The 18,759-nt window shown below is 37.6% G+C and overlaps 2 protein-coding genes across 8 annotated transcripts in view; both read left to right on the top strand.

The window, feature by feature from the left end:
- UBE2V2 (ubiquitin conjugating enzyme E2 V2) overlaps positions 1–10,933 on the top strand; it is a 30,218-nt gene extending 19,285 nt beyond the window's left edge. For 4 of the 6 annotated variants that reach the window (XM_080583616.1, XM_080583618.1, XM_080583619.1 and 1 more), the window contains exons 3-4: positions 1,734–1,859; positions 8,828–9,697. In XM_080583616.1, the coding sequence (XP_080439742.1) occupies positions 1,734–1,859; positions 8,828–8,974 (273 nt within the window). In that variant the 3' untranslated portion in view covers positions 8,975–9,697. Of the gene's footprint in view, positions 1–1,733; positions 1,873–8,827 lie in introns of all 6 variants that reach the window. The other 2 variants (XM_080583621.1, XM_080583620.1) reach the window with 2 other exon arrangements.
- A 1,437-nt stretch (positions 10,934–12,370) lies between these two features.
- LOC308191314 (chloride channel protein C-like) overlaps positions 12,371–18,759 on the top strand; it is an 84,551-nt gene continuing 78,162 nt past the window's right edge. For both annotated transcript variants that reach the window (XM_080583613.1, XM_080583614.1), the window contains exon 1: positions 12,371–18,495. In XM_080583613.1, coding sequence (XP_080439739.1) covers positions 18,245–18,495 — 251 coding nt within the window. In that variant the 5' untranslated portion in view covers positions 12,371–18,244. The remainder of the gene's footprint in view (positions 18,496–18,759) is intronic.

Raw genomic sequence — 18,759 nt, forward strand, 5'->3', positions numbered from 1 at the left:
AGCCAGTGGGTAGTACCTTGATGAGAAGAATTTCATGTCCAGTTTCAGGGTTTGTAGAAAATGAGCGCTTTTGGAATTGGTTGAGTTACGTAGACAGCATGCAGCTTGGCAGAACACAGAAAATTACTAATACTCTCCGTAGCATGAAGTTCTTCACATTTGTGGCTTCTCTAGAGCAGTGCAAACAATTGCTTATCGTTTTTTCTTACTTGATTTGCAGGGTGAACCAACATGAAGGGGGAAGGAGAGGTTTGTTTTGGATTAAAGGAAACCTTTTTCTGACCCTGAAAAAATGCTTTTTAGGCTTTCTGGGGAGCTGGTCAGGATGGTCATACTTGGATGGTCAGATGCTGACCAAGTCAGGATGGTCAGCAGGTCATACTTGACTTGCAGTAAAATGGTGATTGGAGGAACGCAGCAAAATTGAGAAGCCACCTGGATAGGAATAAGAGAATGTGAGTGAGTGCCATTCTCAGGATTTTTCAGAGTTGTGAGCAGTGTATATACGTTTTGGCCTATTTCCACTATAAATGACAGCATCCCTCTCTGGGAAATAAATTGCTTTGTCTGAGTGAATAATGAGAATTTTTTTGTTGGGCCTTCAGCTTTTAGCAGTTAATAATAGTAGAAAACCTTTTTGCTTAAAAAAGGGTATCTTGCTTACCTTTGTTTCTTTCTGACCCAGTTGCTGCACAGTCTTTGTGGCTTCTTGAAATTATAGGTCACAGTTAGGATGCTTCAGTAGCCTGATCTCCACACTGCTGTTTGATTGACTGCAGAGTGGAGAGCCATTTGATAACTTGACTGTGTGGTTGATTCTTCTACTTGGAGAGAGTGACAGCTGGCTGATGAACAGCTTAAAATGGTACCTTTTGGAAATCTTGAGGCATCTTTCTGCTCTTGGTTCATGTTAGCTGTAAGTGCTGTGCCAATGGAAAGGCAGGTGTAGAAGCTGGGTTTATATTCCTTTTGGAGCACAGAGGCATCAGTGACCAGCAGTGTCACTGACACTTTCTGTCATTCACATCCTACTTGACAAGATTTTAAAAAACAGAAAAACAAAACACCTGTATTCATTTCTAATTGGACTTTCTCAAGATATATTTGCACTTAGAAACAGGTAAAAATAATCTTCTGGTAACTAGCTGTCACTTAACTGTACTGTCCAAATTCATAAATGCTTTGGATAACCACATGTTAAATGATTCCTCTCCTTGCTTATCAATCCTCAGCTATGGAAGTCTTGGATTGTCTTCTGGAGTGGAGTGTTAATTACTTTTGGAATATGTTCTTACAGAACTGTTTTAATCATGTTCTTGGTTGGGTTATTTGCTTCTTTGTCTTTCTGTTTCCTTTTTTTTTTTGTGCGTGTGTTATATTTTTTTTGTGGGGAGTGAGGTAATTTTCCTGAAGATTGTCTGCCCCCTACTGTGCCAAAAGTGATTTGGGAATGCAGATGTCTAGGAGGGATAAGAGTAAATGTGAATTTAAAAAAAAATGTATTTTGTTAAAAACTTTCGGACGGACAGTCAATTAGTAGTATAATTTATACATATTCCTCAGGTAATCAATATAACCAAAACAGTAATCCAAGACCATCAACTGGTACGTAATATTAACAGATTTATAACTTCATATTTCTTCATCTTTAATCCTCTTGCCTTTGCTTTGTGTTATTTTTTTTAATACTTAGCTTTCAGAGAGATGCATTAGTCTGTCTTTTTGCTTTCTAGACAAACTATGAAAACAGAATATACAGTCTGAAAGTAGAGTGTGGACCTAAATATCCAGAAGCACCTCCTACAGTTAGATTTGTAACTAAAATTAATATGAATGGAATAAATAATTCCAATGGAATGGTAAGTTGAAATGGTAAGACCAACCACATTGTTAATCTGTAATATAAACTATTTCAATGAAAAACAAAGGTGAGGAGTATAGAATGTTGGAAGGAGATTTCATATTTAAATATTACAAGATAAAGTTCTTGGTTTAAATCAATATTTGTTTGCCTACTGCACATATTCAAATCTTTAGGTATTTACAATATGTTAGTGGCTCTCAGTGGCTTAGCAATGAGACAACCATTATTTATAGTATTGAAACAGTCGTCTCTTCTAAATAAAAATTAAGATTTAAGTTTTGCACAGGAAAAAAAAAGTTTAAGCCATGTGTAGGTATTTTCCATGTATTACTCTTACAAAACAAGGGTATTAGATTCATATCCTAACCAGACTACTATATTGCTCAAGACCATTATTTATTTAGTCATTAAGTTTGTTTCATTATTCCAACTTTATCTGGTGTTTCCATTAATTAAAATGGAAATTATTCTGCCTGATTCTCAATCTGGATGTAGTAATTCCCTTGTAGTGAATGGATGTATTTATACTCCTGTTTTGTTTGTACTGGATTTATTCCAATCTGAGATGATTTTAAGCTTCAGTTTTAAGGTCTTTTAATATAGATGGTAATCCCTTTCATAGTAAAGATCCATTTGCAATAAATTACATTCTTTGCGATGTGTTTGAGCTCTTGTAGGTGTTAAGATGGCATACTGATAGTTATCCAAAGCCACTAGACCAACATCTCAGAAATAGTTTAAAAATTGATTTGAAAGTATTTCTTGCATAGCCAACAAATTCCCTCTACCTGGAGATCTTATTAAAATTGGTATCTGCAAACCAGCTAATGCTGTTTATTCCAGCTGTAGCTTGTAGTCTAAGTATCTTTGTTTATTAAGAGATTGTGATCAGCCAAAGCTGCTAATCTGGAATGCAGTAGAGCTTTTGGTATGTTTATAATCTTTTTGTACGTCCCCCTAGTAACATGTATTATTCAGTATCAGTGACGAAGTGTGCTGTCATTAATTCATCTGTTCATGCTTGAGAATATAGATACTGGTTTCCAGAAGCCAAATCTCAGACCTACAAAGGCTGAAAGCTTATGCTTACTGAGTCAGTCTGCTTGGAGCTTGTGTTTGGGGAAGTCTAGACTCCCTCAGCCTGCTGGGGAATGGGCTGTACACTGTGACTGGAAGTTCAGCTGGTGGTTATAAAACTGCTGTTAAAATTCAGCCATTTGTACAGGAAAATTTGATTCCAATACATTTTTAAGCTTACACCAAAACTTCATTCAGTTTTACCCCAATAGTTTTATAAACTACTGTAACTTAGGATTTGCTATGCAAATGCATAACTCTACATATTTTAGCATTTCAGTAGGAGTAAGTTGTATTTTTAATGAAAACATTTTTCAGCATTAATGAACTTAAAACTCATTCATTATGTAATTTCTAATGTACTGCTTGTCCTGGTTTCTTGCGTTTTAACGTATTTTGCTGTTGTGCTCTCTAGAGTTATGCCAAACCCGTCTGTCAGATAAACTGGGGATACATTTTACAGATGAGAGCATGGAACTGGAATTCTGACGAAGAACTGAGTTTTTGTCTTTGCTCAACCCACTTTTTTATTTTTGGATGAGTGACTTATCTGTGGCTTCTGTGTGGGTAGAGAAGTCTTAGCTCCAGATACGTTATACATAATGGACATACAAGACATACAGATAGTCAGCTGGTGCAGAACAGATTAATTTCTAATGGAAAGGTTAAGAGTAAGAATAAGAGGTTCTGACTAAAGATCAGGAAGCATTTTACTGTGTGGGTGATGGAGCAGTGGCACCAGAGAGGTTGTAGACTCCCTCCTTGTGGAGATCTTCAAAAGCTGCCTGGATGTGGGCCTGGGCAGCCTGCTCTGGGTGGCCCTGCTGGAGCAGGGGGCTTGGACCACGTGGCCTTCAGAGGTCCCTTCCAGCCTTGACCATTCTGTGATTCTGTGTAAACTTGGGGTAGAATAAACAAGGGGTAAAAATGGGCATTCTTAGAATTAGCTGTATACAGATGCAGTCTGCAGTCCTCCACACGAGGTGTTCCGTAAACATGGCTGTATTTTAATTTAACTGAAAATAAAGGCACTAATAGAAGTGTGCAACCTGCTTTAGAATCACTTGTTTAATAAATGCTATCTACTGGTGAAATTCACATGCTGAATTAGTGCAATAAAATATTAACGTATTTTACATAGCAAGAGAATTAGTCTTTGTTTTTAGAGGTCATAAGAATGACCAGCACTCAGTTTTCCAGAGAAAACCCTAGTTTTTTGTTTTTTTTTTTACTTTGTTGTTGTAGTTTTGTTTGTTTATTTGAATACTGTTTGTGAATGACTACCTCAGTGAGTCAGAAACTTTATTTTCTTCATCTAGTTTCTTGAATTTGAAACTAATTTGTTTTCATTTTCAGTCTTCTAAGCATATGTTTTAAAACTAAGGGTTTAGGTAAGAACTTTTATTTATAGCATTAAGTATTGGTGATAGTGTGTGCATGCTATTTGAACAGTTTTTCATAGAAGCTTCTTTTTAAAAGTAACTTCAGGGAAAGATTTCTTCAAAACCAGATGTAATTTAGAAACTAAAGTGATTCTGATCAAAATTGAGGTCTATTTGCAGTAGTTTTTTTGCACGTATGGGGTCTAGATGTGCTGCAAAGTGCTGGAAAGCAAAACAGAAGTGTGGATGCTTAATGGATGAAAACACTGGAAGACAAAATAACTTGACCCATACCTCTGAAGAAGTCTGTTAAAATCAGAACTTGAACCCATCTCTTGTGAGGCTTACTGTATTGTCTTAGCCACAAGCTAAGATTTTTTTTTTTTTCCTAAAACATTCCTCAGCTTCTCTGGAACAGTTCTTGTTTCTGCTCCCTATTTTATTTCCTTGTTTCTTTGAAGCTGCTCTCTCTCTGATTCTTCTGTATAATAGATCATAAGCGGTTTGCTGCATTCTTTGAATGATTGGAAATGACAGTGTTTATCTTCAGACAAGCTCTGCTGTCCGTGCTTCTGCAGCCTGTTTTTTCACACATGGCCAGCTTTTGATCACATTGCTTATAGGTGTCATGAAAAATATTGGCAACTTGCTGAAAAGAAACCTGAGATAAACAGCAACAGAAATTCTGTTGTAGCGGTATTATAGTACTGCTCAAAATATTTGTAACATTGTGAAGGTGTACTTTACAAAAGATGTATGCCAGTTAATGCCTGAGGGAAAGTAGAGCCCCCAGCATGAGCGTAGAGGGTAATAATTTGCTTTGAGTTGGGATGTCAACGGTGGAAGGGAGAGATGGATATGTGCTAGAGTTAACTCAGCCTAAAGATGCTAGCCTTAAACTGTTTTTTACGTATTGCATGAAAAGTGCAGGTATCTGTAATGAGTTTATCCTTACAGACAGTTACAAGTTTATTGACTTCTTTTTGATTATTTTGAGAGGGGAGTTTTGCTTGTAAGTAAAATTTTCCATCAGCAGCATGGATCCCAGAGACTGCTGTTTGATATATTTAGAGCAGAAAAGGAGAGGGGTAGTTTACAAGTTATTTTGTATCAAAAGACTAAACTTAGGTTCTTTGAATCACCCTGGTAAATTTCATTTCTTATATGCAAGTTAGTCTTTGTGGTTTTCTGCTTTTCAATTTGCCTATGGAGCTACTGAGTTTGTATACAGAATTGGGTTACCAAGTTCAGAAAAGCTAGCCCAAGTACTGATGGAGGGCTGGACAAAATGCTTTTCTGTGCTAATAGTGTCACTGTTGTAAAATTGTATTTACATTACCCTACTTAATGCTGTGGAGTCTTTTCTCTTGGAACCTTCTGTATTCTGTACTAACGAAACACAGGTTGCGTTCTGGCATGATATTTATTTTCCCATAGTCTTTTGAGGATATCTAATTTTCGGACCTGTGAGAGTGTTCTTTAACTGTCTGTCCTGCAGGATTTGCAGTCACCTCTGTTGATGTAAATAGCATTTACAGCTGGAAATATTTGTTTCTTTTAAATTCATTTAGTCTTACATCAACTAAAATTCTGTAAACTGTTGTCCAATTACTGTTAAACTGTTGTCCAATTACTGCTTTGAGTGTGTTTATTGTAAACAAAGCAGTTTGCTACCTCTTAAAGTTATCTTAGATGCTGGGAACATTATGAGCATCCAATATTTTGCAACATTTTGAAGAATTACTTGGCTTGATTTCAGTAGTTTAGAAAAAATAATATATGCAGTTTATCTTGCTTTTGTTTAAAGATTTACAGTTGTATATCCCCAGAATAAAATTGTCCTCAGGTTGCAGTTTTCAGCTTTATTAGATTTTGTGATCTTGAATTTTCTTCCTCTACGTACCAGGATGCATACTTGAATATTGCCTAGGTGCTTTTGTGTGAGTTGAACATTAACATAATTTGTGTCATCCTTCCAAATACCTTAGCGTTGTTCTTCATAAAGTGAATTTATTGTGCACGGTCTAAATTGGAAATAAATTCTGCAATGCAGAAAAGAGAACTTGAGCCAAAATCTTCACCGCTGCAAGATGTCATCAAAAAAGTTGGTGACTTGCGAAGAGAGACTTGAGATAAACAGCAACAAAATGTTATGGCGTAGCAGTCTTTACTCAGAAAGCACTCCTAACTTTGTTAAAACAGCCTTTACAGTCTGAAAGTTTGCCATTACAAATTCCCAGCCAAAAAAAAGAAAAGTTGGAGGAGCTTACTTCAAAGTGATCAGCTCTCATACGCCAACACAACCAGCGTATGTTATGTAGAATTGCATTGTTTAAACGTTACTGGTGACTGACCACTACGTGCTGTAGCTGCGGCTGATCTCCAAACCTGAGAGAGACTACAAAAGCAAAGTTGAGGAGAAGCAAGGAAAAGAAGGGTGGTATGGAAGCAGAACTGCAAGACTGAAGACAGACGTTCACTGGTGGAGTACCAGAGCAACTGCCTTTCCAGCTATTTTTTGCTAACCCAGTCTTTCTGAACAGATTATTAGTTTTCTTTCTCAAACCTACTGAAGTCTTAAACTTACCTTGTTCTTCTTGCTCATGTTTGTTTATGGTTGTCTTCAGTTTATTATCATGTGGGCTTGCACCCCCAAAAGGCACATTTCTCCTGGCTGGGAATCTTCTGTTGTAGCTGTAACCTGGTCCTTGGCCTCCTATACTGTGGCTTCTTTTCCCCCTATTTCCTTGGGGAGACTACTGCTGTTTTGGTGGGTCAGTGGCGTGATCTCTCCTCAGCTACTTCAGTAGAAAGTGTTGTGCTTCAGACCAACATGGAAGTTGTTTAAATTACTGGTCTGCCAAATTGCTGGCTTAGAGCAAGAAGTTAGGGAGTGCTCTCTCATACTTTGTCCCGTTTTGCTAAATAGAAGATGGTAAGTTAGTTGCAGAGAAGTATTAACAAGTGTTTATGTGTGTGTGTGGGGATAACTTCTTAAACATCTGCAGCTATATGCAAAGTGAACCAATGATCTGAGCACTCGGTTCTTCTAATAACAGGATTCTTAACCACCGTGATGTGTTTTTCTTTCTGGAGAACCCCTGTGAGTAAAAATGGTGGTCTTGTGCTTTTCTCACTGCATTCTCTGCGTGGAGAATTGTTTTGAATAGTGTGAGATCTACCATTCTAACTTTTAAAATGAATTACTGTTCCTTGTTCACTGGGTCCAGCTGTTTGGACAGAAACTCTGGTGGGTTCTGCTTTAATCATATCTAGAAGGATTGTAGAGGAGGAGATCTGTAGGATCTTGGTACCTCACAACAAAGATTCAGGCTACACGAGGCCTTACTTACTTGAGCTGCTGCTTGGTAACACAGGTGATCTCTTATCAGAGTTTCCCTTATTCTCACAGGTGTTTTTATCTAATACCCTGTCTTTTAGGAAAATAGGACCTGTTTTCCAGTTAAAGTTTTTTTTCTCTGATCTTTTATCTTCCACATTAAACCAAATACCCTTGTTTAAAAAGAAGAGGAAGTACTCCAGGAATAACAGTGGCAGTCTGACTGGTGTTAGTTTCAAAACCTGTGATCTTGATTCGTAAGATAATTTCCTTTTGATGCTCTTTCTTTCCTAACTTATTAATGTTTTCAATAATTATTAAGTAATCTTACTGCTTTTATGCTGTGGTTTGATGATATGCAGTCATTGGCAGCTTAAAGGAGTTCTGACTCCAGGCAGAACATTATTTGTGTGAAGAGAAGTGCTGAGCTGTTGTGGTTGTGTAAATTGTCCCACAGGTTTTATAAATGAAATGTCCCTCCCTTTCAGTTCAAATTGGTAAGTGAATGCAGTAGTCTTCACAGCTCCATGAGACACGATGCTTTGTAAGAAGAATGCAAAGAACTAAGAGATGTCTAAATGCTATAAATCAAATATTTCAGTTTTTCAAGCTATTTCTTAGCATATGTGGTGACTCCACATAATACTGATGGGGAATAAATCACAAACTGAAACTTGCAGCAAGGGAAATTTTCCTTTAGAGAGGTATTCCACAAGTTCCTGTGTGTCAGGTTTTTTTAAAAGAGCTGAGGAGGACCCAACTGTATATAATGGCTTAAAGAAGGTGATTTTTTTTTTTCGAGTAACTTGAAACAAATTGATAAAACTGAATTTTATAAAGTATGCCTCCAGTTTAGCAGTGAACTGTTTGCTGTTTTCCTCTCCCCTCTCACCCCATCCCTTTCCTTCTCACTAACGTTCATATCAGCACAGGTGGGGGGGCCCACCTGCATGTATGTCACTGTAGAATGTGTATCCGTGTGCAGGTGTATGCTTGTTTTCCTAAAAAATATTTTATGAATATGGGGACATGTGACATAAATGCCACAGAGAAAGTGTCAGGGAATGTTTAGACTCTTTCTTAGAACAGTTGGTTCATTAGCAGCTACTTACATAGATATTTTTAAATTTCATGGTAACTTACAACTCCCTCTTCTTTTTCCAGGTGGATGCACGGAGCATACCAGTGTTAGCAAAATGGCAAAATTCTTATAGCATTAAAGTTGTACTTCAAGAGCTAAGACGTCTAATGATGTCCAAAGAAAATATGAAGCTTCCACAACCTCCAGAAGGACAAACTTACAACAATTAATTTTAGCTGATTCTCAAACTTCTGTCTTAAAACAACAACCTTCTACTCATGTTAATGTCTTGATTAAATCTCACAATGCAAACACCCACACATTAAAAGAATTTCAGCTGGTATACATGACCTGGACATTTGTAAGAATATATATAATATATGTATGCCCAATATGTTTTCAGGCACTATGGGAGAAAAAGGCAGCACAATTATTTTTTTCTCTTATCAAGGCACTGTCATTTAAGCATAAGCCTGAAATAGCCTAAAATTGGAATTCAGGTTTTACAAGATGAAAGCATGACAGAAAGTGTCAGATTGCTGTGGAATAATATATGTTTCTGAAAATAATCTCTTGAGAAGGCAAAATATAAATGGCATGCTTTATCCATCTTGCTTAGTAAAAGAGCTGCAGTTAAAATTTGTTTTAAAGTAGCAGGTACAGTGAATACCGTTGCTCATCTTGTTTAATTTTGCAAGGGTGTGGGTGCCGACTACTAGTAGTGTCACAAAGTATGTTCAGGATTGTTTTGATACCTGTATTTATAAAATGGGGGGATTAATTTCTGTTAAGCAGCTCCTGTGTGTTACATGTATCGGACATGGCAAATATTTGTTTACAGTCTTTGTTCTAATAAACCATGCATTTAAGTTTTAGTGAAACAAAGGAAATGTATGGATATGTGATTGAGATTAAAGTTAGTCTTAAAATGTAAATAAAATGTGGAAAGTGTCTGAGGCTGTGCCATTTCTATAATAGTGATGTAATATATGTACAGTAACTTGCAGAAGTAGTGGAAAGACAAACAGAATATTGCTGCTGGTTTTACGTGCACCTTTTATTCTTACCACTTTTGTATGCTTAGTTTACTTTAGAGGTCAAAGTATTTCTTTTGCTGCAGAGGACTAAGTTCTGTCATCTGTAGTACCACTTCTTTAGACGAACTTGCACTGTATATTTAAAAAGAAACAACCCCCCCACTCCCAAAACAAAACCAAAAAACTCATCTGACCTTTCCCTCTTTGCCTCCCCTCCAGATTCTTTAGAGAAATGAGCACAACTTTCACTTGGCTTACTTGACCTCTGAGCGGTTTTCAGACCAGATTGCTGAAGTCTTACTTAGTTCTCTGTCCTGCTTTGGCGGTTGCTGCCTTGTTTCATGCTTTCTTGCATCTTTTTCTCCTGTATGTTTCTTTCTTTTTTTCTTGTCTGTTCCACTTTTGCCTCTCCTTGGGGGGGAAAAAAAAAACCTTCTGGAAGCTTTAATAAAAATTACATGTGCAGTACAGAGCATTGTATTTCCATCTGCATTTCATCTATCACCCGCCATTACGCCACTGTCCTCTTAGCTAGAATGCTGTTGCCTCTCTTGCAACTCCTGGTCTGTTTTTTCAATGTGTTCTGTCTGCTGGGAACTCGGGTTTTAGTTCCATTACTGATTTCTCATAAGAAAGTAAGCTAATGCTATTCTTTTGGAAATAAGACCCCTCTTTTTCTCCTCTTGGAAAATGCACGCGTTTGTTCATTTCAGTGAGGACATGTAACATTGGGAGCAAGTCAACTATTTGCATTCAAGATTTTATTAGCAGTTCTTTTGAAAAAAGTGAATTTAATCAAAAGCCATCAAGCCAGGTAATTTTGTTTGATATGCCTTTGCTTATTTCTCATGTAAAGAACCTCTAAAAGCAATAAACTAGGTGTCTTTTTTTTTTTTTTTTTCCAGTTGAGAGATTTAATTAGTATTTGTCAGTTTATGCCTTCTTTGACAAATTTGGCACTTCTACAACTGGTGGAACTGTAGCTGCCAGCTACCTCTTGTCTGTATTTATATGACATATCATTTGTGACGGTGTGGCTGAAGTGCATTGCAACATTTTCGTGATTTTTCATTTGAAATATCTTGATGCCGTTAAATCTTTCTTACACTAACATTGCTAATCTATATTTAATTAAAATAATGGAACCATGCAGTCCTGAGATGTGAATTTTTTGGAAAATAATAGCATAAACGTGAGAGAACGAGAAACACTTGTGGACTATTACGTGCCTGGTAACATGATTCAAGAGACTGACTTATTCACGGAGTGGGAAGAGGGGCTGGTTGTTCGCTTGGTCATGTGTGGTACGAGATGATCCCGCAACAGTTATTCACCTTTGTCTGTACTTTGTTTGTATCTGTTCAAATCTGCATATCCACGTGTAAGCGGGTGCATGTTGCATACATACGTAAAAGTAATGGTGGAGAGAGCTGACATCAGGGTGTGTAATATAAAGGATGACTGTAAAAAAAAAAAAAATTCCTGCAGTTGTTTTAAGTGTTTTGGTTTTTCCATTTTGCTCACACTGGTAAAAGACTATATGTAACCGATTGTGGACTTTTAAAATGTCTTTGGCTACTGCATGAAGTTGAGAGCCTCCCTCAAACAGTTTTGTTGCTTGTATTTTAAAGCATAACTGCTTCCTCTCCTCCGGAAAGGTTGGATCGTTTTACAAGTATCCATGTCTGATCGGCATCTGCGCAGCAATTGTTTTATCATGTTCTATTTCTTTTTGGTAATTTAATTTACATACCAGAATTATAAATTTCCTCTCCTTAATTTGTGTTGTGTTCTTTGGTCAGGATTTATATTTGCTGTTGTTAGGAAATGCCTGTGGGATTTTTTATTTGTTTCCTCGAAATTGTATTTGTACAGCTTACAGAGTAGAGCACTGTTTTAAGCCAGTTGTGTGAGGAACAAAGCTCAAAAGTTCCAAACACAGCATACGTTCCTCAAACTGCATTTGAAGATTCATGTCCTGCCAGTAGTCATGAACTGGGATTTTAACTAGTTTTGTGCTCTGAAGCATTGCTGAAGTTCTTGTGTTTTAGTTGTTCAAGGGAGGAATAAGTTCACTGTGAAACAGAGGGGAAAAAAATAAATCCAAAAGTTGGATTCGTGCTTTGTAAACCTTAAGGTATAATGAGCAATCCAATGGAAATATCCACATTAGAAATAATGTGCCTTACCTTGTTATTATGAAGTACATAAAATGTTGCAAGGTGTACACCTACCAACTGCCTCGATTGCACTGATCTTCCTGAAAGCAAGTTGAGAGTACTGGGCACGCCGCAGGACCAAGTCAGGAATTAATCTCCTCAGCTGTTCTGGAATAAATGCATAATTCATGCTTCTCCTAAATGTTTGGTACTGTGTGGTGGATACCTAAAGGAAAAAGTATGTCATACCAGAGTTGATCAACCATTATAGTAAACTCTGTAATTTAAAAACTCTTATTTTTTTTCTAAGTAACATATTCAAAACTTGTGTTTGGTGAAATTTATGAAGATTTTTGAGGTGGGGTGTTATTTCACACTTCGTAAGAATGTGAAGAGTGCCTGTGGTCTTTCATTAATTAAAAAAAAATAATAAAAAAGGGAAAAGCTTTAAAACTGTTGTTAATGCACCTGTGGTAACCACACAATGAAAGACTTGTGGGAGAAGGATTTCCTTTTTTTTTTTTTTTTTTTTACCTGTTCTGGTGTTTGCATTATTCCCTGAAACAGTGTATTATCCTTTTCAGTTGCCTTAAAAATACCTTTAAAAACTACAAAAGAACAGATTTCAATAGCTGATCTTAGCTTCCGTAGGACTTGAGCACTCCATTGAATGGTTAAAACAGTAACTTTCTACTTTGCCTTAGTGTCAGTGCTGTTTACAACAATTTTTACTAAAAGGATCTGTACCTTCTGCTCAACTGATAAACAGTTGTAAATAAATGTACAGTAAATTTAATTCCATGAAATACGTAGCGTATTCCAACTCTCAAGTAGCATTCCCATATTCAAATAGGTTGATGAAATTTTTCAGTCTTTACCATTTTAAAATAGTGATAAATGTAAAAAGCCTTTTATTATTTATGTGCTTTGGCATTAATATAAATGGATAACTTAATGGATGGTATTAAGATAATGCATAAATAACTAGTGCTTGGGGTAGCTTGTTATAATGCATGCTTTTGATACTAAATTTATGACTCTTCACTATTCCTTATGGAAAGCAACCCAACCTGCTTTTATTATATACAGTAAGGACAACATGTAAACATGGTTTTAAAATGTATAAACTGTGCAGTTTGGGGTTAAAATAAGGTTTTCATCAGTTCCTTTGTGCTTCTTCCCACTGTGCTCCCAGTGGTTATTGCAGTTGTATAAGTATGCCGATTTTCCTTACGCAGTATTATTACTGTTAACTTTTTTAAACATGCAGGAGTGTTAAAAAGGGAGGGAAAAAGTTTGATTTTCTTCTGTAACTTCAACTAAAAAATATCAAGAAAAACAGAAACCTGGCAGAAATAAACATGGACTGTGTGTAGTTTTTTAATGTTTTGTTTTCTTCAAATGGACTGTGAAAAAATACCTAGTTTTATTTTGTTTCAGTTGTTACAGGCATAAAGCGAGGATATGAATAGCTCAAACAGTAGAAATGTGAAATTCTTACGGAGATGTGGAGGAGGTTGTTTCTAGCCAATCTTTCCAGAGTCATGAAAAATGCTGGGTTACTATAGGAGAGAGAGTTCAGTCCTGCAGAATCACTCAGAGATGAGCTGTCACTTCTAACTCCTTAAATTCAGCCTGGGGGAGCTGAACCCTGTTCTATTGCTCTCCTTTGCTCTTTTGAGACGATCTTCTTGCACTTGAAACCGTTAAATGCTGTGGTGAAGTACAGCAGGTTGAGATGACTCTGTTTCTTTTAGGTTTTCATCTGCAAAACTTGCCACCGTGAGGAACTGTGTAAACTAAGACCTTGAAATTGTGTGATGCTGGTGGCGGTCTGCTTAGTTTTCAGGTTACTCTAAGTGACTGGCGATCAGCAGTATTAAGTTTAAATGTATATGTGTAATTAATAAAGTCAATACTATTAATGAGAAAAATTGGACTTAAAACCTCACTGTCCCATTACCAGGTGAATTGCCGTAACCCTGGCCCCTGCCTTTTCTGGCCTACAGTTTTTTTCAACTATTTATTATTTGCTGGACTGAAGCTTCAGGAGAGCACATGATTTGTGATCTTCTGGGTGGTGTGTTGCACAACTATGGGGCCTTCTACTTCTGAGAAATCTCTAACTCCTTGCCACAACATCATAATTTCAGGATTAATAGAGGCAGGCACAGTCATCTTGGTTTGTGTTTTCTGAAAATGTTTCCTGTCTTTTTTTTTTTTTTTCCTGTATGAAGATTCACAGATTAAATTTGTGATCTTACATAGTATTATTAATCTGTAAAAATATAATAGATTTGTTACAGCCGTATCTGAAAATGTTTCAAACATTTGAAACCTTACAGTCCGCATCAAATGTGTGAGTTGTATTTTTAGCAAAATTCTCATGCTAAATTAGTACTATATTATCAGTTCTTAAATGCTGTAACTTGCAGTATTGAAATAATGTGAAATGAAAATTACCCATCATGTTTCTGGTTAGCAATGTTTTTATTATTGCTATTCAGTGTGATCGCTGTTTGCTTCCTTAAGCTGTCATTCAAATTGTCTATTAAACATGTATTATTTAAAACCTTTGACTGTCACCTCAATGAGTGGTGTAATGGTTTTGATTTTTACAGTGGGATGCTTTGAATAGAGTACGGCTTCAGGAGCTCCTTATTCTGCTGTTCAGCTTTCTGTCTGCTAAAATAATAAAATCTGAACTGCTTGTGTTCCTTAAAGTAGCAACTGTTCCTGGCATTTAAAATTCACATTTACCTTCAGATGTTTGGAATTTTTGTGCTATTCAGAGTAACGATGTCAGCTATCAATCTCTAGTGCTTTATTGTATTTTTGTGATTTTATGATTTTTATAATATCTGTATAATAATTAGTATTAAAACAGAAGCCAACAAATATCTGCTGCTTTACTTGACAGCTGCACAACTTGCATACCCCGCACTAACAAGCCTGCAGCTGAAGAAAAGGGAGCAGTGGAGAGCGAAGGAATTCATTTAATTTAAATGTACACAGTTTGTCTGCTGTTCAAAAATACATTGTTCTGTCACAGAAAACGGAGGTGCCAACTATCTGCTTTGTTTTCATATGCCTGCTTCTATACATTGAAAATTACATGGTGTAGTCATCTAGCTGCAGGGGTGAGGGGGCCTTTCTTCCTAGGCAGGAGTGTGTCAGTGTGATCGATCATATCGTGAGTGCTGCTGTAGCTGCTTTCATGTGTAATAGTTGGAATCTGCTTGATGTCTGCTATTTAAAGACAAGTGGCAAAAATGTTGTGGGTATTAAATTCATGCTGTATTGCTAATGCTGTTTGGAGGGTAGTTCTTATTTGCCGTGGCTTTGTGTATTTAGTGACAGGTATTTTGTATTCCACCCTGCTCTCCTAAAGGATAAAGGGCGTGCGTGTGTGTGTGTGCATACACATACTCTCACACTTCAGGAAATGTGACAGCATTTAGGTGAATAAAATTATGTTGCCCCATTTCCCCAGTTATTTGGGAGGGAAATTAGCTTGGGAATGGCCAGCTAGCGGCAGTCATTTCATAGCCTCATCTCTTCTGTTCCGCACCCCTCACCTGTGACTCAGGTACCAAGCAGCAGTGGGCCAGTCACTCTCCGATCTTTCTCATTGCCAGGGAGCTGTGTTCCAGGTTCTGACTGGAGGCAGCCTGGCTCAGTCTGCCTATGCTTACTGAGGACATCTACCCACTCTTGTTCTTGCCCTGTCCTTGCTCTTGGTCCTGTGGTCATGGTGGAAGCTGCCTGGACATGGAACCAGGAGCGCTGGGGCTCTCAAACAGGGTTTTAGCAGCTTGAAGCAGGCTCTTTCCCCACTGTGGTATTTCAGAGCTCTCTCCCTTTTGAGTCAAATTCAATCTAGAATTTGAGTCCTTGAAGCATTTATAAAAGAAGCGTGCAGCTGCTAGCCTTCTGTAGTGATAAACAAAGCATACAGACTCCTTTCCTTCCTGGTCTCCAGAGGAGCAGTTTCTAAGTAGATTATGACCCCTCTGAGGTAAAATCAATCCTGCAGAAGCAGGAACCAATATTGGAAATAAGTAGAAAACCTGAGAACTGGCCACAGCCTGGGTTCTCTGCTCTTGTGTTGGGGCATTTATCTTCCAGCACTGAGAAGTATACTTTCCTCAGTGCCTGTAGCCATGGCAAAATCTGAGCTATTGCATCTCGTAGTTAAGCAGAAAGATCCCTGTGTGGTGTTTGGAGATGAAAATTTATTGTAGAAGGCATTATGATCCTTATGCAGGCTTGACAGAACTGCTAATATACCCTCCAAGATGCTTTGCAGGAGAAAGATGAAAGCTCGTGTTTGGCATCAATGTGTTAACCGTGCTCCCCCGTGCACACAAGGACAGCCAAAATGCATAGTTTCAGGGTCCAATTTGGATGGGGGCAATGAAGCAATATGTATGTCCAGCACAGGAATTTCTGGTACAGAAAGCTTTTACAGCCCTACTAATAATCTGGATTTGCTGCCTTTATTGAAGTATTCTGAAAATAGCTATTTTCTCTTTTAAGGTAGATTAGGTCTTCAAGTTTCTTTGTAAAACAATGACTGAATGCCCTGTGAGTGCGTGTGTATGTATTTTACAAGGCCTTGTCTTTCTCTAGAAGTGTGTCCACTCCTTCACTTGGGGATGCAGACGTGCCCTCCTGCAGCCTCAGATCTCTTTCTGCTTTGTGGCTGTTTCTTTTTGGACCCTGGCCATTTGTGCACTGCTTCACAGAGCATCATGAAATGTATTTGAAATAAGCAAGTGTACTGCTGGATTTAAGTTAACTAGAGAGGAGAACAAGGGGGGGGGGGCGGGGAATAAAAATAAGGGGTTGACATTTGGAAAGCCGTTCTTAGTCTGTTTTGTTTTTTAAAGTTTGAAAGCACGAGCGGGTGCCTGTGAAAATTGTCAGTACAGCCGAGTAGCTGCTGTAGAGATCAGGATGGATTAGCGTCTGATGGAAATGCAGTCATCAGCTTCCATCTTCTGGCAACTAGGGACAGCAAAGGCAAAAGCCCAGGTATGCTCTTAGGGATGTCGATGGTATTCCTGTTTGAGGAACAACAGCTGTCCTGTTTGCATAACAAATCATGACGTGGAGCAAAGTATAGCTGTGTTGTCTGAGAGCAGTCTGACTTAGCCTAATCCCTTTCCCCTAGAAACGTAGCTTTAGTTTTATTTTACTTTTTTTTTTTTTTTTCCTTTTTGCATTGTTCAGTGGATTTAGTGTTTCTGTTTATGCTGTGATTTCTGTAATACACAGGTCTACTCGTATATACCAGCTTGATCTAATGCAACTAGAAAATGACATCATATGAGTCTTTGTGTCCTAGAAATAAAGAAAAGCACTAAATTGAGATCTCTTGTCATTTAGTACTCATTAACTGACAACCAGGAACAATGTATATTTCTCTATTGTTTCAGATGAGGCATTTCCAAATTGATCTCCACGGCAGCAACTGGAGAGCAGCAGCAATCTTTTACTATCCTGGCTTTGTAGCCAAAAACATGCCCTGGAGGTGGCAAACTCAGCATGTTACAGGCTTTTCTTTACAGTAAATATTTAACCTGCAACCAGTCGTCTGCTTTGACTGAACTGCCAACTTGTAAACTACCTAGTATACGATATCCGAAAGTAGTGAGTTAGGCAATCTTTATTTGCCATTTATTCTTAATTTCTCCAATGAGATTTATTTGAACAGAAAAAAATAATTAAGTTATGCAATTCAAAAACAAGTAGATTTTGTCTAAAAAGAAATTTGATAGATTTGTAAATTCAAAAAAAAAATGTGTTGGAAATAAGCTTTTTTAGAGTGTTTATGTAATACTGAGAATGTAGGGTTTACCTTTGAATAATGCAGTACATTAATTTTTTTTAAAAAAATTGTGTGATTATATTGAATCAAGATCTTCGGACAGCCCAAAACACAGCATGTGATCCATCTCTTTAGTACAGACAAAGGCCTTATTGCTTAAACATCACTGTCACCTGAAGACTCAGTTAGGAACAGGTGCAATAACTACGTTACAATGGACTACCTTAAGGTCTCTCTGTGCTTTGACTTCACCAGAGAGCTCCAGCTCAGACGAGTTTTCATTGCTTCAAAGGTGCTGGGTCTGTGCATAGCCACAGCAAACCAACCCCAAACACAAAACATCTGATCTCTGCGTCACAGCCTCTCCATCCTCATGGGCTTTTTCCATTTCTCTCTCAGTCTCAGGGAGCCTGATCTTCTTGGGCTCGTGTTGTTCTTGTTGGCATCCCAAAGATTCGTGGAGCCACTGTCATGTCATCACTTTTTTCATATACGCGACACGTGGATGACGGTGAAGAGGAGATGTTAATGGCAGAAGATCATGGGCCTGATTTGATTCATCCTCATGATTTTAGGAGGCAATGTAGCATCAGCAGAAGTGATTTAGCATACAGTCACTGCAAGGAGGATGAGAGAGAGCAGCTGGTAGCCCATGAGAGTTTGGATTATTTGCCTTCACACAGTGGAGTTTATAAGAAGTGGCTACAAGAGAAAGCATACAGGTAAATTTGCTTTAAATGCTGTTATGCTGCCTCTAAGCTATGGATAATTGGGGCAATCCGGGGAGATGCCTGCTAGCAGAAGGAATGAAGAGAACATTATTTGTTGTTTTTGTACATAGGAAAATACTTTAATAGAATAAAAAAGGGGGCCAAACAGCAAACAACTTCTGTTTAAAAGCATTTGTTGAAAGTGCTTACCCCTTTTCTCTTGATGAATTATTGAAAGTGGAAAAAAAAGGAAAAAGAAAAAAAGTTACTACTCAA

This window comes from Anser brachyrhynchus (genome assembly GCF_964034855.1).
Source record: "Anser brachyrhynchus genome assembly, chromosome: 2".
NCBI classification, from domain to species: Eukaryota; Metazoa; Chordata; class Aves; order Anseriformes; family Anatidae; genus Anser; species Anser brachyrhynchus.